At 35.3% G+C, this 26,279-nt stretch overlaps 1 protein-coding gene across 1 annotated transcript in view; it reads left to right on the top strand.

The window, feature by feature from the left end:
• The first annotated feature begins 323 nt into the window (after nt 1-323).
• Nucleotides 324-26,279, top strand: part of LOC113515262 (cell death protein 6) — a 66,017-nt gene continuing 40,061 nt past the window's right edge. Inside the window, exon 1 of the mRNA XM_052901062.1 lies at nt 324-551. Coding sequence (XP_052757022.1) covers nt 472-551 — 80 coding nt within the window. The 5' untranslated portion in view covers nt 324-471. The remainder of the gene's footprint in view (nt 552-26,279) is intronic.

Below are 26,279 nucleotides of genomic sequence, written 5' to 3' on the forward strand. Positions count from 1 at the left end.
GTCAGGACACCAGCAGTAAAAAATAATAAATGACGATCGTGATGAATTCATTAGGAATTCATAATGTTGATTTCCAGAGGGACGAGGAAGTCGACCCAATGTATATTACTAGCAATATAGCTATTAATCTTTATTACTAACAATTCCTGTCTCCCCAAGTAAAGTTTATAAAAATTAATTTATAAAAATAATAACCCAATCAGCTGTTGAACACGCGGCGGAAGCGGTCACTGTGGCATAAAGCGGTCCAATTATCACTGATACAACAACAGAGTGACCATCACATGTTATCTGCCTCGAGAGGCGAGGCTCATCATCAATAAAATAATCGGCCGTAGCCAGTGCATCGGAGACCGTCGCGCGTGAACGTACCCACTTGCGGTGCGCCGTAATATATTTAATTTACCTCATTTCGGCATTACAACTTTAGTTGCCAGTGCATCTGTGATTAGAAAAAAAAAACAATCAAACATGGCCGACGGTGTCGTACCATTGGTTACGAGTTATGGCGGGAGCGAAATCGAATATGGAACGAAAAGAACCAACTCAAGGTAAATAGTTATTTCAATACAGCGAAATCATTCTATTTATAGTGTTGTTTTGGTACTACGCACTTAGTTCGGATCCAAGTATTATTGTCACATCCACACTTTTTTTTTATTTTATAATGTACATCACAAAAGAAAAATAAAATTAATACGTCTGCAATGAATGCGTTTTGCAATGACCTTACTGCACGATGTTGAAAAAGGACGGAGGTATGTAGGTAGGTGAAATGTAGACTGTTTGAAGATTGTATTTATATTGAATTTATTTTAAATAAAGATGATATTAAAAAATACTTAATATTTTTTTGCGAAATGGTATAAAGGTTAAACTTGAAATCGTTAGTGTCCTTTGAATGGGAATCCTTTGAATCTACCAGCGAATATTTTTAACTGACTTGTAAAAGGAAAAGGTACTCAATTCGATTGTATTTTTTTACGTTTATTACCTTATAACTCATTTTCTATCACTGACAGGAATTAGTAGTGAACTTAAAAAAAAGGGCGAGAACAAAAGACTATGGAAAGATCGCAGTGTCACAGGTTTCTATGCCTGAAAAGTTTTTAAATTTATGTTTTGCCAAAGGTTGACTGGCAGTGAATGCTGTATAGTATTAAGTCCGCCTTTTGTACCAAATTTTTTTTTGTAATGTGGTCAATAAAGAATAAAAAAATAAAAGGCCCGTTATCTCAATAATTATAATAATATCTCATAACTCAGTCAATTGCAAACCGATTTCTTTTCTAAACTTGTAAAAAAGGTAAAAAATAAAATTTTGTTGCATTTTACCTACATTTAGCCTTCCAGTCATTATGACCTACAAAATGGCCGTCATCAAATTGCGGTATTCTTTTATTTGTAAATGAATGCAATTAATTATGTTTAAAATTACTCAACGCAGCAGGAAATAATAAGTATCATGTAACGATTACATTAGCGATGCACAAATGACCGCATTATATTGTTCTGCAAGTAAAATTTATAATTCTAGAATGTTAATAACTATTACAAAAAAAAAAAAAAAACACGTTACTAATATAGCCGTTAACAATAACCTGTTGTTTTAAATAATGAAAAAATAACGATTTGTAGTTATTTTTCACATAAACGTTAATTTATTTAATGGATCTTTTTATTTGTACTAGTGGTGGTCGAAATTCAACCATAACATATATTGTAATAAATAAATTTATTATAGTTATGTTTGACATTCAGTAAGACTATAGACAAATAATATCAACAGACAAACAATATTAATCTATTCTCAATTTGACCACAGACTTTAATAATAAACAAAAGAGTATATATGCGTGTGTGTGTCAAATACATGGTAGTGTGTGTAATGTTTTTTTTTTTTTTACCGATTTAATGTAATTTTATGCATAATTAAAACAGCATTCTGAACTATATAAACTATAAGTGTGCCAAATTTCATACTCCTACATCCGCGCAATTTTCGTAAAAAGGAATCTAAGTTTTTGTTTATATTGGACATCAGCGGACTGTCGTATGGGCGAGTCGATTAATCCTGTTTTTTTTTTTCCTGCACTTTAAATATTAACAAATAATATAACATTTTATTCCACAAAAATAAACGCCCACTTCAGATTTTTGTCACGAAAAATCGCCGATTAAGGACGAAATATTTTATGACAAAATAAATAAAAAATATTTAAATTTAGAACACTGACTAAATAGTGAGTCTAAATAAATATTTAAATTTAGAATACTAACTAAATAGTGAGTCTAAATAAATATTTAAATTTAGAACACTAACTAAATAGTGAGTCTAAAAAAATATTTAAATTTAGAACACTGACTAAATAGTAAGTCTAAATAAATATTTAAATTTAGAACACTAACTAAATAGTGAGTCTAAATAAATATTTAAATTTAGAACACTAACTAAATAGTGAGTCTAAAAAAATATTTAAATTTAGAACACTGACTAAATAGTAAGTCTAAATAAATATTTAAATTTAGAACACTAACTAAATAGTGAGTCTAAATAAATATTTAAATTTAGAACACAGACTAAATAATGAGTCTAAATTAATATTTAAATTTAGAACAATAGCTGAGTATGTCTAGAAAGTATTTTAATTTAGAACACTGGCTGAATAGTGTGTCCACAAATGAATTTTGTTTAACAACAAGCAATTTCTATCTTCACATACAATATGAGACCAGCATTGGAGTGAATTCTGTTACAGTTCGTTAAAATAGTTATCAAAGATCGCGTATTTGATAATTCGGATATAACATAAAAAAAGCAAAAGAACTATAGAATGAACTTCCTTTGAGAAGTCGTTTAAAAATTGGCCCTTGACCTTATTAAAAAAAACAATATACATTGATATACGCATTATCACAACTCCACTGTAGTCTGTACGCGTACAAACCGAAGTAACATATCTGTATTCCAACTAAATAATCTGGGAAACACGTTGGCGCGGGCGTTTTATATGAATGACCTTTGACACGCTCCACGTCTGGTCGGATTCAATATAACTAAGTACTTATTCTGTTTAATACACAATAAACGTAGACATACATTATTTTATTTAAATAATCTTACGGAAACTCTTCGAAGATGGCGCCACCGTTTATTTATTTATTATATTTATCAACTAAAAAGGTCACCAGTGAATGGTGATAGATGAGAATAAAAAGACAGGTTAGTTAGCCCATGGTGATGTATTCATTTAAAATTGAACACGATGGTTTCCAGGGGGAACCGCGAGGAGATCGACCTGAGAGGGCGTATTGCTAGCAATAGGGCTACTAGTCCCCATTACTAACAATCCCTTCTTCCCCCTATAGGCTACGGTTACCACTTTCCATCAGGAGGACCGTCAGCTTGATTGCCATTCTAAGTTGCATAAAAAAAGAACCTAGTTCGACTGAGTGTCCAAACTAGGAAAAAACATATCTTGATCACGTAAACGAAGTCGCTGTTAAAATTGCTTTTAAAAAAGAAGTTGGCAACCCTACGTTCAGATGCTTACAAATTATACGCACGCTAATTGTTTTTAAATATTTTTGCATAACATTAACTTACTTTTGGGCACAAGGCCGAAAAAAATAATGTACTTAAAGAGAAACCGCCGAGTTTTTTTTTAAAAGGATCAAAATGGACCAGTACTCCCGCGTGTTGGCCTTTTTTTAATGGATGATAATGGAATGGTAATGGCGGCCGCGCTAACGGTATTCACTAGCGGGCCACCAGTGAGGGATAATACGTAAGGATGAAAAGGCAGGTCAGTTAGCTCATCGCGATGAGTATATGTGGAATTCAACGCGATGGTTTCAAAAGGGGACCACGGATGTCGACTTGATAAGGTATATTGCTAGTAATAGGTCTGGTAGTTTTTTTTTTTTATACAACTTAGAATGGCAAACAAGCTGACGGCCCACCTGATAGAAAGTGGTAACCATCGCCTATAGACATGAGCAGTACCATGGACATAACAGAGTATACTGTTTCGCCCATGATACCCACCATGCGTTGCCATTCCTGAGGACTCGGGTGTTATTCCTCTGTACCCAGTAAATTCACGCCATATCCCACCCTTCAAACCGAAACACAATATAGTACCTCAATGGTACTAATTAAAATATGTTAATGTTAAGGAATTAGAGACCAAAATCCGTTTTATAATCGCGGATCTAGACACTAATGATCCGTATTCATATCCGCGTCTGCGTATATACATTTGTAATGATCCAGCAAATACATTATATTAGTGGTCGGTCAGTGGTCGAAATTCGACCATAACATATATTGTAATAAATGTATTTATTACGGTTACGTCTGACATTCAGTGAGACTATAGACAAATAATATTAACAGACAAACAATATTAATCTATTCTCAATTCGACCGCAGACTTTAACAATAAATAAAAGAGTATATATGCGTGTGTGTGTCAAATACATGGTAGTTGGGGGGAAAGGGATTGTTAGTAATGAAGACTAAAAATCCCATTGCTAGCAATATACCTAACCAAGTCGACTTTCACGCGGTTCCCCCTAGAAACTATCATGGTTAATTCCTGATGAATTCATCATGATGGGCTAATTGGCCTGTTTTCATTCTCACCTATCATCCCTCACTGGTGCCCCGCTAGTGTATGCCATTAGCGCAGGCGGGGTTACTATTCCATCATCACCCATTAAAAACAATATTTGATTGAAGATTTTACTCTTTTATTTGTACAAGATAACAATGAATACGTGCAATACGTAATGTTAAATGTCTGTTAATTAGTAAGTAATATACAAATAACAAGATTTATATACATATATATATATATATATATATATATATATATATATATATATATATATATATATATATATATATATATATATATATATATATATATATATATATATATATATATATATATACACAACACTTAATTTGACAATTAGCTGACACAAAGTTGACCCGATTTTGAGACTTGATGCTCCATCTACTTAATCTAAGGCTGTATGCTTGTTCGCCACGTTTGTGATATAAAAAAAAAAACGCTCATTTTTTATCTTTATCCGAGCAGTAAGTGCTTTATATTATTCTCAATTTCGTGTATAATACAGTATATATCATACATTTGTAAGTATATTTGTTATTCATATATATTTATTCGTTTATATATGTAATTTTAGTATGTACGTATATCAATAATTACTAGTACCGCATTCGAGTATTCTGACACTTGCCTACGGTTGACTGGGAGAGAATGCTTTTAGCATTATGTCCGCCATGCACACATATTTGTACTAATGAATAAATAAATAAATAAATACTCAATTACAATGTTCAATATCTTGTATGTAATCGGTCAAAAATAAATTGAAAATGTAACTGAACTGTAAATATTACATGTACTTAGGTAGATAATTGTTACTTATTTGTGTAAAACTATTGACATTTCAAGATAATTGAAACCTTTCGCCCCTCAAGAAACAGCGATTTCATTAGTGACGCCTATCGTCGCTCCCCTCTCGCGGTCTCGGAGTGTCGTCTGTCTACACTCGCCCCTGAACACGCGTTGCAATGAAGTTTGACATCTCCATTGCTAGCAATATGCCTTATTAGGTCGACCTCCTCGCGGTTCCCCCTGGAAACCATTGTGATTGATTCATTAGTGAATTTGACACGATGGGCTAACTAACCTGTGTCATCCTTACCTATATCATCCCTCACTGGTGCCCCGCCGGTGTATACCGATAGCGCAGGCGGGGTCACTATCCCATTATCATTCATTAAAAAAAAAACACTGTTGATGTATTAATAAATTAATTATTTTTAATTAATTTTGTTTATAAAATTAAATGAACATAATTTATGAGTTTATTCATTATTTTATGAAATTTATCACTGTTATTTATAAAAAAATAATAATTATTGTAATATCTTTATTATATACTAGCAATAGAATGCGGTTTTGATCGCGTAAATTAAGAAAGACTGATAGATGCGTTAAACTAGAACGTGAGCTATCGGTATACAAAAATTTATTCAAATTCGTGTAGCCATTTATGTATTAAAAACAAACATATTTTAAAAAATATCAATCAAAATCGAGACTTTTACGTGATAAAAAACGTCTGCAATAAAGAAGCATGAACGTAGGTACTGTTTAGCTGCAAAAAAAGTCATCGTGTTAAATACTGGTTGTGTTATTTTGGTGGGAAAGGGATTGTGAGTAATGGAGACTGAGAATCATATTGCTAGCAATATACCCAATAGCAATATAACCAGGTCGACCTCCTCGCGGTTCCCCCTGGAAACTATCATGGTTAATTCCTGGTGAATTCATCATGATGGGCTAACTGGCCTGTTTTCATTCTCATCTATCACCCTTCACTGGTGCTCCGCCAGCGTATCCCGTTAGCGCAGGTGGGGTTACCATACCATTTTCACCCATCAAAAAAAAACTGGTTGTGTATTTAAAATATGTGTAAGCAACGCGAAAGTTTAAAATTAACTTATAAAAATAAACATTGGAAGTGTTTATAAAAACCAAACATATTTACACCGACCTCCTTTGGTACGAATATATATATATATATATATATATATATATATATATATATTATACAACTTAGAATGGCAAACAAGCTGACGGCCCACCTGATGGAAAGTGGTAACCGTCGCCTATAGACATGAGCAGTACCATGGACATAACAGAGTATACTGTTTCGCCCATGATACCCCCATGCGTTGCCATTCCTGAGGACTCAGGTGTTATTCCTCTGTACCCAGTAAATTCACGCCAAAATATAGTTTATATTTACAATTAAACGTTATATTTACAATGCCTAATATTGATTCATCCGAGGTTAAATAAAACAACTTTAGTCTCAGCTCGTATACACTGACCTTCACATGAATTTCGGCTTAAATATAAACTAAACAAATAGGAGCACGCGACTTCGCTTAGAATTTGAATTGCGCTTGTACTCGTATAATGAGCGTGGATAATTGTATGTAAGTACCCATGTTACTTGTATTATCTGTAAATGTTATAAAACAAAGCCGCTGCCTGCGTCTGTCTGTTTATCCTCTCACTAGGCATGGGTAACATGGGTAATCCAATTTTTTTTTATAACAGCCTTTTAACATATCTGTTATTGCACCAGTATATAGATATTATAACTAATATATATATATATATATATATATATATATATATATATATATATATATATATATATATATATATATATATATATATATATATATATATATATATATATATATATATATATATATATATATATATATATATATATATATATATTACTATATATCACCCACCCATACCGCTCACTTCTAAACTACGATACCGATTTTGATACGGGTTTCACGGTAATTTAGATATTTTACTAAAGATTTGTATGTATAATTTACCTATGCTAATATATGTCTAATGGTGGAAAGGGATTGTTAGTAATGGAGTTTGATAGCCCCATTGCTAGCAATATGCCCTATTAGGTCGACCTCCACGTGGATCCCCCTGGAAACCATCGTGAACAATTCTTGTTTGAATTCGTCACGATGGGTCAACTAACCTACTTCATCCTCACCAATCGTCCTTCACTGGTGGAGCACCAGCGTATCCCGATAGCCCAAGCAGGGTTACCATTCCATTATCATCCATCATTTTTATTTATATATATATATATATATATGTCTAATATTAAAGTATATCATTTATATATTGTCCAATAGTGAATTTATATATTAATACGTGAAACAAAAACTTTGTACCCGTTTTTACAAAAATTGTGCGGACGGAGGCGTATGAAATTTGACACACTTATATTTTATAAAGAGAAGGAGTGCAGAATACTAATATTTTTGTAAAAATGTGCATAAACATACATTAAATCAATAAAAAAAAAACATTACACACACTACCATGTATTTGACACAGACACACATATATACACTTTTATTTATAGTTAAAGTCTGCGGTCGAATTGAGAATAGATTAATATTGCTTGTCTGTTAATATTATTTGTCTATAGTCTCACTGAATGTCAAACATAACCATAATAAATACATTTATTACAATATATGCTATGGTCGAATTTCGACCACTGACCGACCACCAGTTATTACTATTTCAAATTCACATCTCTTCTTCTTCTGTAGATACAAGATTCTAAGTTCTAAATTCAAATATTTGTATGTATATGTGTTTAAAAATCTCATTGTTTATTTGTTTTATTCTTTAAAAAAAAAAAAGAATATTGAAGTCGTCAAATTACCACCCTATCCCTTTCAAACCCAAGATTTTTTTTCATTCATATTAAATATATTTTCGTGTTTTGGAGCCAAGCCACCTTGCCGGCTCGCACGAGACTACTGCACCACCTAACCGCTAAAATGATTTCTTATTGGCTGGTTTAGAATCTCACTATCGTGTTATTTCAGCTTCGTGCGTGAAAATGAATTACGCGCGGTTTTAGAATTTTTTAAAGTTACAACTCACGCCCGTATGTTTCAGGTCTGAAAGGGATATAAAAAGAAAAAAAAAAATGGCGAAGTGACTACTAGTCGATATTAATTTTGTAGACCAAAGTCTACTTTTTATAAATTGAAATCTTGCGTGTTCTTATTTATTAAATATGATTATATATATATACGTATTATTATTATCATAATAACGTTAGATTGTGATATAAAAGCCATTCGCAGGCGACTCGCGTCTCGTTTGACAGATAACCTCTGACTATTGCCGGCTGTCTGCACGAGTTTCTTTGTCCACTCTATTTTTAAAACCCAACAATAACTTCGATTGAGTCAGCTGTTGCATACCATATTGTTTGTTTTATTCCGTAAATCATAGTTCGTAAGGTTAAAATTGCAATAGCCATATATTTATTAGAATCGCATTATTTTGCTGTATTTGATAACCGAATGTCTTTCACCGTTTATAAATAGCATAGTCCTTTATTAGAGATATAATAACTATTTCAATGGCCTTTTTTGTGATTTTTGCAACTTATCATCTCGCTAGCTAATTTTGGGGGTGGGCAGAGAGTATCGAACCTAAAAGACCTAATAACACGATTACTTAAATATAATGTAATATTGTAGGCGTTCATACTAATGCTTACTGAAGTGAGGCAGCCTAAGAATATATGTCAATTATAAGTCCGTAGCCTATAAACGCCTACAATACCGGGAGCATTATACGCGCGTTGCCGACCCTGACGAAACATCTTTATCCCTTTCTTGAAGAACCCCATGCTGTTGTCTATAGGCGACGGTGACCACTTTCCATCAGGTAAGCCGTCAGCTTGTTTGCTATTATAAGTTGTATAAAAAAATCTGTGTGAAACGAAACTTGCCGAATCAATTCAACACTTTTAAATTATTCTACGTATATATATATTCACGTATGTTGCCCCAAATTTGATTGAAAACACAATACTGTGTGCAAATCTAATGTAACAATAGAGAGATCTGTCTGTCTGTCCGATTGTAATTGATGACTTTACTGGCCGTTCAAATGTCAGACGGTCTAGTTTACGGCTAGATATTTCATCGTAAATGTTACAGTAAACGGATCAAAATTCGAATTGTTGAATTTTATGCCAAGTAACTTAAAAAGTACTTTATTAGTGACAAAATTAATATCGACTAGTAAACATCACTATGAAATGAGAAATGAAGTCAGTAAAGAAGTAAGAAAACAACAGACAAACTCAGATTCAATCTTTACATCATTGTCATGTCAGCTTTTAACTGTCCACTGCTAAACAGTCTCCCCCTAGCGTCCCCCTTAAAACGTCTCAAAATGCCTAACTTCGGTTGCCAACCCGCCTGCCAAGCGTGGCAACTACTGGCAAAACCCCTTATGGAGAAGGCTTATGTTCACCAGTGGTCAGTTAACGGCTGAAATAATAATGATATAATAAATTATGAGGGAGACTTTGGGCAAAAGTCGATTGTTTGGGTGCCTCTGTCCCATTCGTGTTTCTACCGTAAAGCAGTTGTGTTTGCATGGCTGTGTTTCGGTTTTAAGGGCGGGATATGGCGTGAATTTACTGGGTATGGAGGAATAACATCTGAGTCCTCAGGAATGGCAACGCATGGGGGGTATCATGAGCGAAACAGTATACTCTGTTATGTCAACCTCCACGTGGTTCCCCCTGGAAACCATCGTGAACAATTCTCGTTGAATTCGTCACGATGGGCTAACTGACCTGCTTCATCCTCACCTATCATCCTTCACTGGTGCCCCGCCATTGTATACCGATAGCGCGGATGAGGTTACTATTTCATTATCACCAAAAAAAAAAATAGGATTTTCCTATCATTATTATTATTATTTACGTGTGAAATCACGGGACATAGCTAGCAAAGATATAAGAGGCACGTCTCATACGCGCCAGATATAATGCAATGCATAGTGCGTTCTGAATTGCATACTAATTAAATATCATTTACGTTTTACGCAATAATGATTTGTAACAATTCTTGAGGTTCAGTTCTTAAATAGAACCTGGTTTATATATTGTTCTATTGGGAATCACCGCACAATGTAAATCTAGGTGCGTATAATATAATAACCATGGGGGAAAGGGATTGTTAGTAATGGAGACTGAGAATCCCATTGCTAGCAATATACCCAACCAGGTCGACCTCCTCGCGGGTTCCCCTGGAAACTATCATGGAATAACACCCGAGTCCACAGGAATGGCAACGCATGGGGGTATCGTTGGCGAAAGAGTATACTCTGTTATGTCCATGGTACTGCTCATGTCTATAGGCGACGGTTACCACTTTCCATCAGGTGGGCCGTCAGCTCGTTTGCCATTCTAAGTTTTATAAAAAAAAAATACACATTTAATGTATTAATTAAGGATACAAGACTAATATTGGTGATTATTAAAGATAAAGAAAAAATAAAGTTTTAATCAATCCAATAAAATTGTGTAGGAAAAAGTCTAATATAATTTTATTATATTATGTCAGCCGTTAACTGTCCACTGCTGGACATAAGCCTTCCCTATAAGGGAAGTTTTGCCAGTAGTTGCCACGCTTGGCAGACGGGTTGGCAACCGCAGTTAGACTTTTAGAGATGTTTTAAAAGGGATGTTGCTGCCAATACCTCTAGCCGACCTCCCTTAGTCACCTCTTACGACACCCACAGGAAAGGAAGGGTTGGCCTATTCTATGTTGGAGCACATACGGCGATATCGTTAAATAAAATTAATAATTTACATTTTATATGTGTTTTCAAGTCGATCGAAAATGTTTTATTGAACAACAAAATTTGTATTGAGAAAACCACATCTGCACACAAAGCCGTATTGAAAATTGTGTACTTAATGTAGATACAATAAAACGACACATGTGTAAACCCACGCTTACCACACGGAAGCGGTGGATTCCGGTTCGAGAGGACCATAAACTGAACGACAGTTTGAATTTAATATCATTGTGACGCCTCATATGCATACAAGGTTTTTATAAGACAAAAAAAAAAAAGATCGTACCTCACAAAAAAAAATTTCAACTGTGACAAAGTCACTTACTTTGATTTAAAAACTAAACTACTAAATCGATTTTGGCAAAATGTCTATGGAACCAATTTGTAAGTATATAGTTTAAGATAAAAGAAGAATTTTCCAAATCGGTCTACAACTGACAGAGTTATCCATCTATATCGTCATAGTCGTAGAATACTGACGGATCTGACAAAGATTACATATATAGATCCGTCAGTATTCTACGACTATGACGATATTTTCTATCTATACTTATTACAAATCTGTAGAGAGGTCAATTCTGTACATGAAATATATTTCCAAAATAACTATCAGCGGGTGATTAGTGATCGATACTGATGCCAAAAATGCAATCAGTAAAATTTTTGTCTGTCGTCTGTATGTTCGTTATAGAAACAAAAACTACTAGACGGATTTAACCGAAACATAGTACAATTATTCTTCATACTCCTAGGCAGGTTATAGTATATTTTTCATCACGCTACGGTCAATAGGAGCAGAGCAGTGAAGGGAAATGTTGGGAAAACGGGAGAGGTTACTCCATTTTTAAGCTTCCGTCGCGTGTGCAGCCTTAATGGCCACTTTTTAAAATGTAAAAATGTTCACCCGTGCGACGCCGGGACGGGCCGCTAGTGAAGTAATAAACATGAACAAAAATGCAACCGAATTAAGAACCACTTCTTTTTGAAGTCCATTGGAAAAAAACTATATTATAATAAAGTATTTGACAAAATAAAGTTCAATTAGGTGGTAAAACAAAACCCACAATGTTATCGCTTGATAAGGCTTTCATTTCAATAACTCCATGTTCATCGAGACTGATAAGATGACCTTGAATTGATAGAAATAATAATAATAACACCCAATAAATTTCAAACTCAGGGGGAAATGAATTGTTAGTGATGGGGTCTGGCAGCCCCATTGCGATTGCAGGTCGATTACCACGTGGTTCCCTCCGGAAATCATCATGCTAAGTTTCAGGTGTACTCATCACGATGGGCTAACTGATCTGCCTCTTCATTCTCACCTATCATCTCTCATTGGTGCCCCACTAGCGTATACCGTTAGCACAGGCGGGGTTACCGTTCCAGTATCATCCATTAATAACAACCATTTCTCGCTGGTGCCCCGCCAGCGTATACTGAAAGCGCAAGCGGGTTTACCATGAAAAAGTCCTAAACTAAGTAGAGCTTATACCATGCTTGCTAGAGAACTAATAGACTTAAAAAGCAGGTCAGTTAGCCCATCGTAATGAATACATATAGAATCCAGCACGATGGTTTCCAGGGGGAACCACGTGGAGGTCGACCCGACAAGGTATATATTTTTTTTTGATGGGTGAAAATGGTATGATAACCCCGCCTGCGCTAACGGGATACGCTGGCGTAGCACCAGTGAAGGGTAATAGATGAAAATGAAAACAGGTCAGTTAGCCCATCATGATGAATTCATCAGAAATTAACCATGATAGTTTCCAAGGGGAACCGCGAGAAGGTCGACCTGATTGGGTATATTGCTAGCAATGGGATTCTCAGTCTCCATGACTAACAATCCCTTCCCCTCTCTAAAAGTGGTTACTAACTTCCAAAATCCACGCATACGAAGTTGCGCGCAAAAGTTAGTTTGCAGTAACTGTGGTTAAAACCACAGTGGGTCGAGAGCGTAGTAAAACGGTGTGCCGGGTCAATGTGCCAACAAACATACATAATGCATAATTGTCGATTGTTCATAGTAACGGACCTAGTAATGGGTTATGCGATAACTTGACTTACTATAGGATTAATCTGGTTTCAATATTATGGGTCAAGATTTATTCTTTTCTCTGATTGTTTTTTATGCAACTTACAAAGGCAAAGGCGCTGACGACCCACCTGATGGAAAGTGGTAACCGTCGACTATAGACATGAGCAGTACCATGCACATAACAGAGTATACTTTTTCGCCCATGATACCTCCATGCGTTGCCATTCCTGAGGACTCAGGTGTTATGCCTCTATATACTATCTCTCTTGGGGATTTTACCAGAAGTCACCACGCTTGGCAGGCGAATTAACAACCAGTCAGGCTTCAGTCAGTTGGCCCATCGTATCGTGACGTCTTCAACAATAAATCAATCACGATAACTTCCAGGGGGAACCGCTTGGAGATCGATTTGGTAAAGTATATTGCTAGCAATAAGGCTATCAGATCCCATTACCCAAATCCCAATCCATTCCTCCCAACAGTATATGTTGCACAAACTTGACACTGATGTGATCAAGACTTACTCATCGGGGGGAAAGGGATTGTTAGTTAGGGAGACTGAGAATCCCATTGCTAGCAATATACCCAACCAGTTAGACCTTCTCGCGGTTCCCCCTGGAAACTATCATGGTTAATACCTGATGAATTCATCATGATGGACTAACTGGCCTGTTTTCATTTTCATCTATCACCCTTCACTGGTGCTCCGCCAGCGTATCCCGTTAGCGCAGGCGGGGTTACTATTCCATTTTCACCCATCAAAAAAAAAGACTCATCAGAAGTGCAATTTTTTAGACACATAACGTCTAGATGTTTATTTTAAAACGCATTCACCAAATGCGTTGTAGTACGCTTACGTTGAACGTGCTCTTGTAACTCGCTTCCTATTTTGCAACACCCACACTCACTGCACAGTTGCGCACACGCAACGCAATATTCGCGTTACAATACTGCATTTGTATGAACCGATCGTTTCTAAGACAGTGTAATAAAACAAAACGGAATTACAGAGAAGGCAACGACTGCAAATCGATTTTGCACCTCAAACAGCATGGTTTTTAGGGTTCCGTACCTCCAAAGGAAGAAACGGAACACTTATAGAATCACTTTGTTGTCCGTCCCTCTGTCTGTCAAAATCCTTTTTCTTAGGAACGCGTGGAGGTATCAAGTTGAAATTAATATCATATACTTAGGTCTGCAGTCTATTAAAACAGTGAAAAATCAAGCGTCTTAATCAAAATCTATAGGGCACTTCCCGTTAACCTTGAATCATTAAATTTGGCAAGAAGCAATGTAATAGCACAAGTAAAAGAAAAAATCCGAAAACCATAAATGGCAAACTTGATGATTTTGTACGGAACCTTCAATGCACGAGTCCGACTCACATTTGACCGGCTTTTTATTTTGAATGAATGATAATGGAATGGTAACCCCGCCTGCGCTAACGGTATACGCTGATGGGACACCAGTAAGGGATTATAGGTGCGAATGAAAAGGCAGGTCAGTTAGACCATCGTGATGAATATACTTGGAATGCAGCACGATGGTTTCCAGGGGGGATCACGTGGAGGTCGACCTGATAGACTATTGGACTATTGGACTGGAGGTCCGTATTACTAATAATCCCGTCCCCTCCTCCAAAATTGGATCTCAGTGGTACTAATTAAAATATGTTAATGTTTAATATACATTTAACAAAGTAGTGATTACTTGCTCTCTGGTGGTATTCATGGAAATATTAAGGATAATACCTGCGGCTGACGGCCCACCTGATGGAAAGTGGTAACCGTCGCCTCTAGACATGAGCAGTACCATGGACATAACACAGTATACTGTTTCGCCCATGATACCCCCCATGCGTTGCCATTCCTGAGGACTCAGGTGTTATTCCTCCGTACCTAGTAAATTCACGCCATATCCCACCCTTCAAACCGAAACACAGCCATGCAAACACAACTGCTTTACGGTTGAAACACGAATGGGACAGAGGTAGCCAAGCAATCGACTTTAGTACAAAGTCTCCCTCTGGTGAGTTTAGTTTTTAAATGAAAACAACTTGTTTTGTTACAATTGGAGACAGTTTTTTTGTGAGACACAATATTTATATATATAGGTATACAAATGTCAATATGACCCCGACACAGCTTCAAACATATTAATTATCATTCTATAAAACTTTGCACCTCTTTATCGAATAAATAAACTAAAGAATGACATCACTGACCTGCTACAACAGGAAACCAAAGTTTACCTCTAACATTTACAAGTACATTGCCAGCTGTGTTTTTAACAGACTTCAAAACGAAGGAGATTCTCAGTTCGTTCATTTGGTCGAAATTCGACCATAGCATATATTGTAATAAATGTATTTATTATGGTTATTTTTGACGTTCAGTGAGACTATAGACAAATAATATTAACAGACAAACAATATTAATCTATTCTCAATTCGACCACAGACTTTAACTGTAAACAAAAGAGTATATATGCGTGTGTGTGTCAAATGCATGGTAGTGTGTGTAATGTTTTTTTTATTAATTTAATGTATTTTTCATGTATAATTGAAAAGGAAATATCATTCTGCACTCCTTCTTTATGTAAACTATAAGTGTGTCAAATTTCATACTCCTCCGTCCGCGCAATTTTCTTAAAAAGGGACACAAAGTTTTTGATTCACGTATTAATATATATAGATTATACATAAAAAATAGACTGTTATAATTTATCTGTACTTATAATAAATCTGTAGAGAGGTCAATTCTGTACATGAAATATATTTCCAAAATAACTATCAGCGGGTGATTAGTGATCGATACTGATGCCAAAAATGCAATCAGTAAAATTTTTGTCTGTCGTCTGTATGTTCGTTATAGAAACAAAAACTACTCGACGGATTTTAACTAAACTTGGTACAATTATTCTTCATACTCCTGGGTAGGTTATAGTATACTTTTCATCACGCTACGATCAATAGGAGCAGAGCAGTGAAGGGAAATGTGTGTGTTACATTAATACCACTGAACCGAGGAAGGACATAGGCTACTTATTTTATGAAAAACAACGGAAACGCGGACGAAGTCGCTGGCAACAGCTAGTTTTGAATAAAGAGGTACGACATGCGAGCTTAACTCTGTAAGAATTCTCTTCCAGCAAACCTTGAGTGGAAAGGAGCATTAATTACCAGCGGGCAGTGTGCGTTAATACGTAGAGGAAACAAAATGGTTGATTCTACTAAGAAATTTATTTTATTTATATGTTTGTTACCTCATAACTCCGTCAGTTCTAAACAAATTCGGATTTTTTTTATCTGGAAGAATATTCATACTTTTTTTTTATGCAACTTAGAATGGCAAACAAGCTGCCGGCCCACCTGATGGAAAGTGGTAATCGTCGCCTATAGACATGAGCAGTATCATGGACATAACAAAGTATACTGTTTCGCCCGTGATACCCCCCCATGCGTTGCCATTCCTGAGGACTCAGTTGTTATTCCTCCGTACCCTGTAAATTCACAATGCAATTGTTTGTCAATAAATATTTCTTTCTTAGTCCCCTTTGGAAGTTATCGTGCTGAATTCAAGGTGTAATCGTCAGGATGGTCTAACTGACCTGCCTTTTAATCCTCACCCATCATCCCTCACTGTTGCCCCGCCAGTGTACACCGATAGCGCGAGTGGGGTTACCATTCCATTATCATCCATTAAAATGAAACCCTTAATTTTTAGTAATGGCAAAGCTAAGGGATATGTTTTTTTTTAATGAATGCGAAACCCCCCATGCGTTTCCTGAGGACTCAACTGTATTCTTATAGAAGCTTTATTCTTTATTGTACACAAACATAATGTAAAGAACAATTAATTTTAAACAAATAAAATTAATTTTATACAAAGGCGAGTTTATCTCTAATAAGAGATTTCTTCCAGCAAACCTTTATAGATTGGTCCCATATATTTTTTTTTATTTTAGTTTAGTTTTTAACAAAATAATATTTTTTTTTATAGAACACAATCTAGCAATTTACGGGGGGAAATGGATTGTTAGTAATGGGGTTTAATGAACCCATTGCTGACGATACACCCTATTAGGTCGACCTCCACGTGGTTTCCCCTGGAAACCATCAAGAACAATTCTTGTTAAATTCGTCACGGTGGGCTAACTGACCTGCTTCATCCTCACCTATCATCAGTCACTGGTGCCCCGCCGGTGTATACTGATAGCGCGGGCGGGGTTACCATTCCATTATCACCCATTAAATAAAAAAAAATAATATAGCAGTTTAATGTATTATTCATGTCGTCCGTTCATTGTTTTTTTCTTTTTTTTTTTTGTCACCAAATAAAACCTCAGTTTTTTGCGGAACAAAATATTACTAGTTGATGATAATTGTCAAATATAATATAAGGAAGTAAATACACGATGTATGATTATTTTAATGAATGCCCTTGAACTTGTATGTATGTGTACCTACCTCTTATCAATATAAACTGCTGTACAACCAGTTCTAAATAATGTACTAGTGGTCCGACTTGTTTTAGTTGATTATCGAATATAAACTATACATAAATCGTTATAAAATATAAACCAGCTCTTGAATCAAAGGACGTCCATTAATAATTACCGATTTTTCGCCTTGAGTAGATTTTTTTTTTAATTCGGATCATCCTTCTCCTTTATCCGGTTGTAGGATTTAGTATTTATTTATTTATTCATTAGTACAAATATGTGTACATGGCGGACTTAATGCTAAAAGCATTCTCTCCCAGTCAACCGTAGGAAAGTGTCAGAATACTCGAATGCGGTACTACTAATTATTGATATACATACATACTACAATTACATATATAGACGAATAAATATATATGAATAACAAATATACTTACACATATATGATATATACTATATTATACACGAAACTGAGAATAATATAAAGTACTTACTGCTCGGATAAAGATAAAAAGTGAGCGTTTTTTTTTTTTATCTCACAAACGTGGCGAACAAGCATACAGCCTTAGATTAAGTAGATGGAGCATCAAGTATTAAAATCGGATTAACTTCGTGTCAGCTAATCGTCAAATTCAGTGTTCTATATACTTACGCACACAATTTATCTTGACGTATCTATATTTAATTATTTAGTAAATAAAATGTGTTTTTAAACATTAAAAAGATGCAAAAATTATAAGACAAAATAAATATATAAGTTATAAAGGAATCACTCATAACGATTTATCACACAAAATTGTATGAAAAACTTGACTCGCTTTTCTCGAAGCATTTGTATGAAGACATTTTATCTATATAATCTAAACATACAGCCTATATAATCTAAAGATACAGCTAGCAATATACCCAACCAACTGGAGATATAAGATGAATTCATCATGATGGGTCGTTTTCATTCTCATCTATCACCCTTCAACAATACCGGGGTTACCATACCATTTTCACCTATCAAAAAAACACCAGAGATGTGGGGGAAAGGGATTGTTGGTAATGGGGTCTAACTGTCCTATTGCTAGCGATACACCCTGTCAGGTCGACCTCCACGCGGTTCCCCCTGGAAACCATCATGGTTAATTCTAGTGGAATTAGTCATGATGGGCTTACTGACCTGCTTTCATTGTCACCTATCATTTCACACTGGTGCCCAGCCAGCGTACACCAATAGCGCAGGCAGGGTTACCATTCCATTATCATCCTGCGCATTTACAACCTTGAAAAAATGTTATGACGAGGGGGAAGGGATTGTTAATAATAAAGAGGTTAGTCCATATTGCTAATATATATATATATATATATATATATATATATATATATATATATATATATATATATTTCGAAATAGACCTCCAAGCAGTCCCTGCTGGAAATCATCGTGGCTAATTCTTCTGGAATTCATCACGAGCTAACTGACCTGTAATCATCCTCACCTATCATCTCTAACTGGTCTCCCACCGGCGTATCCTAATAGCGCAAGCGGGGTTACCATTCCTTTATCATCCCATGAAAAAAGCCTTAATACGCCCTTTTTTGAAGAATCCCATACTGTAGTTTCTAGGGAAACATATCCCATATATGATATATTGATGTTATTTTATCAAACTTAGACCCTTCCTTGCAATCGCTCTATTTTGAGAGTGAAAAATAATTACATATTTCTTTTTTATTTACAGGTAAAATACTCCACTGACAACTAACAACGATTTGCAATAATCCAAAGAGCGTTCAGCGAAGAAAAAAGTTTATACAGATAAGTAAGAGTCCCATTCGTGTTTCAACCGTGAAGCAGTTGTGTTTGCATGGCTGTGTTTCGGTTTGAAGGGTGGAATATGGCAGTGAATTTACAGGGTACAGAGGAATAACATCTGACTCTTCAGGAATGGCAACGCATGGGGGGTATCATGGGCGAAACAGTATGTGTGTGTACTGTTATGTCCATGGTACGGCGCATGTCTATAGGCGACGGTTACCACTTTTCATCAGGTGGGCCGTCAGCTTGCTTTGTTATCCTTAATATTTCCTAAGTTGCTATATATATATTTCACAATGGTAGCAAACAAGCATACAGCCCATTTGATGGTAAATGGTCACTGTAGCCTATAAACGCCTGCAACACTGTGTCACGTGAGCGTTGCCGACCCTGAAGAAACCTTAATACACCCTTTTTGAAAAACCCCATACTGTATAGTCTCTAGGGAAAATCTATGAAGATTACAAAATTTTTCAAATGTTACGAAGCGTTGTCCAAACTTGTGCACCTAGATAAAATAATAAAATATTGCTGGCTATATGGCTACTATTCTTAATCTAAGGTCGTTCAAGTTTTGTTTCGAATTTTCGAATTTGGAATTTTAACTTTGAGTATAATAACTTTCATAAAGTATTCACAGTTTTGACGTGACCGTAGGTGTATCCCTATCCTTAATCTATGGTTGTGACTAAGCGTGGCAAAAACCATACGTCGATTTTAAGTACAATCGTAGTAATATTGATCTATTAACAATGGAAAAAGCAAAGGAACTAAGCCATACAGCCTAATCTTCAGTTAGGAGTCGATACGATAACTTTTTTTTTTATATTTTTTTCTTTGCTACTGAGCGTGGCAAAGAACCATACGTTTATTCAGCTACGGCGATTACAAATACCGCAATGACATTGTTTTATGTTATCGTATGACTAATCGCTTGTCGGAACGATTTCATTGTAATCTCTATTGTTTTAAGTTGCTACAGATCAGAGGAACAAAACGCAAAAATATTGTTTCATAAACAAAGATTTGCCCGTGCAGTTATTTCCGTAGCTTCCTTTTTGTTTGTTAAGATAACTTTTTAAGATTACTTAAATATTTTGTATTTGGTATTTGGCCGTGTGGTCCCAGCATAGAAAAGGCCACACCCTTTCTTTCCCGTGGGTGTCTTTTTTTTTTTGATGGGTGAAAATGGTATGGTAACCCCGCCTGCGCTAACGGGACACGCTGGCGAGGCACCAGTGAAGGGTGATAGATGACAATGAAAACAGGCCAGTAAGCCCATTATGATGAATTCATCAGGAATTAACCATGATAGTTTCCAGGGGGAACCGCGAGGACGTCGACCTGGTTGGGTATATTGCTAGCAATAGGATTCTCGGTCTCTATTACTAACAATCCCTTTCCTCCCTTCTCGTGGGTGCCAAACAGGCTAAAGGAGGGCTAGCAGCGTCCCTTTTGAAACATCTCAACTGCGAACTTAATGGGACAAAACTTAATGGGAAGGTCATCAGCAGTGAACACTTAAGAGCTGATATGATGATGATATTATGCATATGAAGTACAAACGGTGGTCTTATCGCTAAAATAATCATTTCCAGACAACCTTTGGGTAGAGGAGAAAAGAAAAAGGCGGTAGCTATTTGGCGCAAGGAGTATATCTAACACACAGCTACCCATCTTTCACCCTCCTTTATTGGTCTCTTAGAACAGCTACGGGAAAGGAAGGGGTGACCTATCCTATGCCAGGACCACACGAAACTATCATATATATATGAATACATCATATATATGTTTTGTATTTATACCCTTCACTGGGATGCAGTAATAAAACATATATGTATTTGTGATATAAAATAATAAGTTTACCAATCAAAAAAAATACAAGACATGTCTTATAAAAATCCATAGAACAAACTAAAAAGAAATTATTGGTCTAAAAACTTACGACAGTGTCAACAGGGAGTATTAAAACTCTAATGATATATATACTGTTCTGAATAATTCTTTAAGTAATGCAAAAAAGTGTAAATAAATATCCTAGGGTGGGCGTCAGATATTTCTGGGATGGGCACTGCCCATGGCCTCACCTTAATATGCCTATGTTTAGGAGTTACTCAAAAATCCTGTCGGTTCTACGATTAGTTGGTACAATAAAGATTAACATTGTTTCATTTACCGTTACTGTATGTTATGTTACGCTATTCAAATTGTATTATGAAATTACGAATATTTCTCGACGTATTCGGACAACAATACAAATGGCTGCATATTCATCTGACTCATTAAATCTCTGCCCCGACCATAGACAAAGACGATAGGGTTGTCTGATCTAAAGTGCGTTCCAATGTTTGTGTTCTTTTTTTAAATATTTGTATTTTTTTTTTCTGTAAGCAATTTCTCCAAAGGAGTTTTTGCATTATTCTATTTTACTCGATTACATAGCAAAATCACCAATTGCAAAAAAAAAAGAACAAATTTGCAATCAATACGTTTCACTCCTGTATTGTTTCAATTAACTTTGAGACTTACTTCTTATCATGACATCACATCCACCATAAGGGAATTTTAATACCAAAAAAATACAAAAGTCGATTGTAATTCGTGTTTCTACCGTGAAGCAGCTGTGTTTGCATGGCTGTGTTTTATCAGGACAAATGGCGTGAATTTTCTGGGTACAGAGGAATAAACCTGAGTCCTCAGGAATGGCACACATGGGGGTATCATGGGCGAAACAGTATACTCTGTTATGTTGTGGTACTGCTCATGTCTATAGGCGACGGTTACCACTTTCCAACAGGTGGGCCGTCAGTTTGTTTGCCATTCTGTTATATAAAAAAAAAAATATCTTGTTAATGTTTCAAATAACAAATCAGTAAATCTGCTTTTTTTTTAATGGATGACATTGGAGTGCTAACCTCGCTTGCGCTTGCGGTATACGCTGGCGGGGGACAAGTAGGGGATGATAGGTGAGTAAGGAAAAGGCAGGTCAGTTAGCCCATCGTGATACACCAGGAATTCAGCACGATGGTTTCCAGGGGAGACCAGGTGGAGGTCGATTTAACAGGGTGTATTGGTAGCAATGGGAATAGTAGTCTACATTACTAACAATCCCTTCCCCCCCTTCCAGCAAATCTGCTGTTTCATGACACTAATGCTGAATACATTCAAAACGAACAATAATTTAACAAATAACAATTTATTTCAATTCCACACGGTCGTTTATTTATTTATTTTACACTTTATTGCACCAAGTAAAAAGAGAAATAACATATACAGTAAATATTAATGAGAAGTGATACAAAAGGCGGTCTTATCGCTGAGCAATCTCTTCCTGACAACCTTTGAGTAGAGGGCATTGAGAAAAAGACAAAGGATAGGTGGCGCACTATTATATAAATATTATCATATACAAACATATACATACATACATACATACACATACATATATAATATATACACAATTAAATATATACATAACATACACATACTCAACAGCACACATACAACAGAAAAAAAAATGACGAAGGGAAACGAAGAGAGACCACAGGAAAATAGTACTATAAGTTTTACCATTAACTGATGTTTTATGTTTCCAACTAGACATTATCGATTGGAATCACTGCCATTAGTTGAAGCTGGCAACCCTGACCGCCCCTCTTTTAAATCCACTATTTATGAAGAGAATTGTTCATAATACATATCTATATACTAATACGTGAAGCAAAAACTTTGTACCTGTTTTTACGAAAATTGCGCGGGCGGAGGAGTATGAAATTTGGCACACTTATAGTTTATATAGAAGAGTGCAGAATGATATTATTTCTTTTTTAAATTATGCATAAAAAATACATTAAATCAATAAAAAAAAAAAACATTACACACACTACCATGTATTTGACACACACACACGCATATATACACTTTTGTTTATAGTTAAAGTCTGTGGTCAAATTGAGAATAGATTAATATTGTTTGTCTGTTAATATTATTTGTCTATAGTCTCACTGAATGTCAAACGTAACTAATAATAAATTCATTTATTACAATTCATTATAAACCGTTAAAATGCTATATTTTAATGGATGATAATGGAATGATAACCCCGTCTGCGCTGTCGATATACACTGGCGGGGCACGAGTGAGAGATGATAGATGATGACGAATTAGGTCAGTTGGCCTATCATCACGAGTTCAACAATAAATCAATTACGATGATTTCCAAGGGAAACCACGAGGAGATTGACCTGACAGAGTTTATTGCTAGCAATTGGGTTGCTAGTACCCATTACTAACAATCCCTTCTCCCTCCGGTTAAGGTGCTATAAGATAAAAAAACAAACAAACTAACTTTCACATTTATAATATTAGTAAGGATTTTCACCAAACAAATTATTCACATTAATTGAACTAATTGATTTATCGTGTTTTAATCAATATTAATCGATTAAATATTTATAAAGGAATCGAGTAAATATTTTTAATCTGGCAATTGGTATTTCTCATTAAGAGTTCAAAAGCCATAAAAAAATTATGTATAATAAAATATTGTATAACTTGTATTGTCACAATTGAAATGTATTTTTATGTTTGGGACGAAATTCTTTTTTTATCAATTTATAATTAATTTATAATTCAGTCACATTTGAAATCAATTTTTTATGGGACGCAATCTTTAATTATTAGTATTCAGAGAAGGTTCTCTATACCACTACTCTCCATAGTGCAAGTACTTTACAATGTGACCATAAACAATTTCTAGACTGTCTAGAAATGCTACAATTACCAGTTCACGAACGCAGCGAAAGGTCGCAAGCAAAATGGCGGGTAAATACCTACATCAAAATGGCAATCAAAATGGCGCTATGAGGTTAAAAGTGAAAGAGATTACGCCCCCCATTGTCGTGTTTGATCATGAGATTGTTTGCAGTAAGTCACTGCTCCGTTTAGAACACAATTGCTCTGTAAAACTGAGAAATATTCATTTACAAATTGTATTTTATACAATTTGATAATATTAGTTTTTTTTTAATATATTGGCAACGAACTAGTGTTGCCCAATATGTCACAGGAGACTAGAATTTGATATTATTATGCTTTATAGATTATACTGTTTAAGAGTCGGCACCAATCTTATTTTGACGAAAGTAGAAAATTAATGTATGCAACCATCAAGCTTTAATACATTAAAATAAATGTATATTCGCAATGTTGTAGAACTATGTATAACATACCTCTGTCCACAATATCGACAGGTACCTATTATAAAAAAAGCAGCAAATTTGCGTCCAAAAACGTAACTTTTTTTTAATATTATACAAAACGTGTTATTTTTCGGTATTGCAAGTAATAAATAGGTACAACATTTTAGTATTCAAGTACACACTACACTTTTAAATCGCGCAAGTCTACGTGTGATCTATGCTTACATTAAAAATATATGCAAGTCAGTACGTGAGTAGTTATTGAGACTAAGATATAAAATTACTCATATATGTTACTAATTTAATAAAAATGCAACTAGATAATGTCTGCCCGTCTTCACATGGGTAGACAGAATTCTATCTACACATTTGCATATATTTTATAGCCCATATTACTCACTGATAATGTAACCTTCTACAAGTGAAATAAGTTTTTAAAATCAATTGAATAGTTTTTGAGTTTATCTATTACAGACAAACAATCTAATCTTTCTTATTATATTTCTCTATTTCTATATTTCAACCGTGAAGCAGTTGTTTTTGCATGGCTGTGTTTCGATTTGAAGGGTGGGATATGGCGTGAATTTACAGCGTACAGAGGAGTAACACCTGAGTCCTCAGGAATGGCAACATGAGGGGTATCATGGGCGAAACAGTATACTCTGTTATGTCCATGGTACTGCTCATGTCTATAGGCGACGGTTACTACTTTCCATCAGGTGGGCCGTCAGCTTGTTTGCCTTTCTAAGTTATATAAAAAAAATACTTCCAGAAGACCTCCAGGAAGAACATGGCTCCTTAAAAGAGGCACATGTACTGTTAGACATGTCTTTGTGAAGTTATGCTCTCATACAGACAATTCTGGGGTGAGCACGCTTGGCAGGCGAATTAGCAAGGGCAGTTAGAGTTTAGTGGTGTTTTAAGATGGACGCTGCTGTCCATTCCTCAATCGCCTCTTACGACACCACGGGAAAGGAAGGGGTGGCCCATTCTATGCCGGGACCACACGGCAAAGTTGCGAACAAAAGCTAGTTAATAGTAGACTTATGTTTTGGGGAAGCGTTTTTAAAGAAACGCTATTTAAATTCTATTAATCTACGTTTTATATTAATTGTGTAATGGTTAAAATTACAGAGCAAAATCTCTTTGTCATTTCGATATTTTTAATGAAACTGATGCCTGTATTGCTTATTATCTTTTGTTATGTCATCGATTGTATATACATAATTATAACAGTAAGTACATGCAAGTCACACCAAGTCCAATGTATGTCTAGGTCACTCAACGAGACAAGATGCTAACATGCTAAGATGAAAAATAAATACATACTAATTATAGCTAACAAGTACCCACTTATATTGTAATGTTTCAATAAAAAAAAACATCGCAAATAAAAACCATTTCGAAGAACTTCCAACGATGTCGCTTTTTTTTTATTATTACGAATTCAGCTTATGAATTATGAATTGTTTTGGTTGATAGAGTGCAGAAAAAACCTCCAT

Source organism: Galleria mellonella, unplaced genomic scaffold (assembly GCF_026898425.1).
Source record: "Galleria mellonella isolate WM207_F2 unplaced genomic scaffold, CSIRO_AGI_GalMel_v1 utg746, whole genome shotgun sequence".
NCBI classification, from domain to species: Eukaryota; Metazoa; Arthropoda; class Insecta; order Lepidoptera; family Pyralidae; genus Galleria; species Galleria mellonella.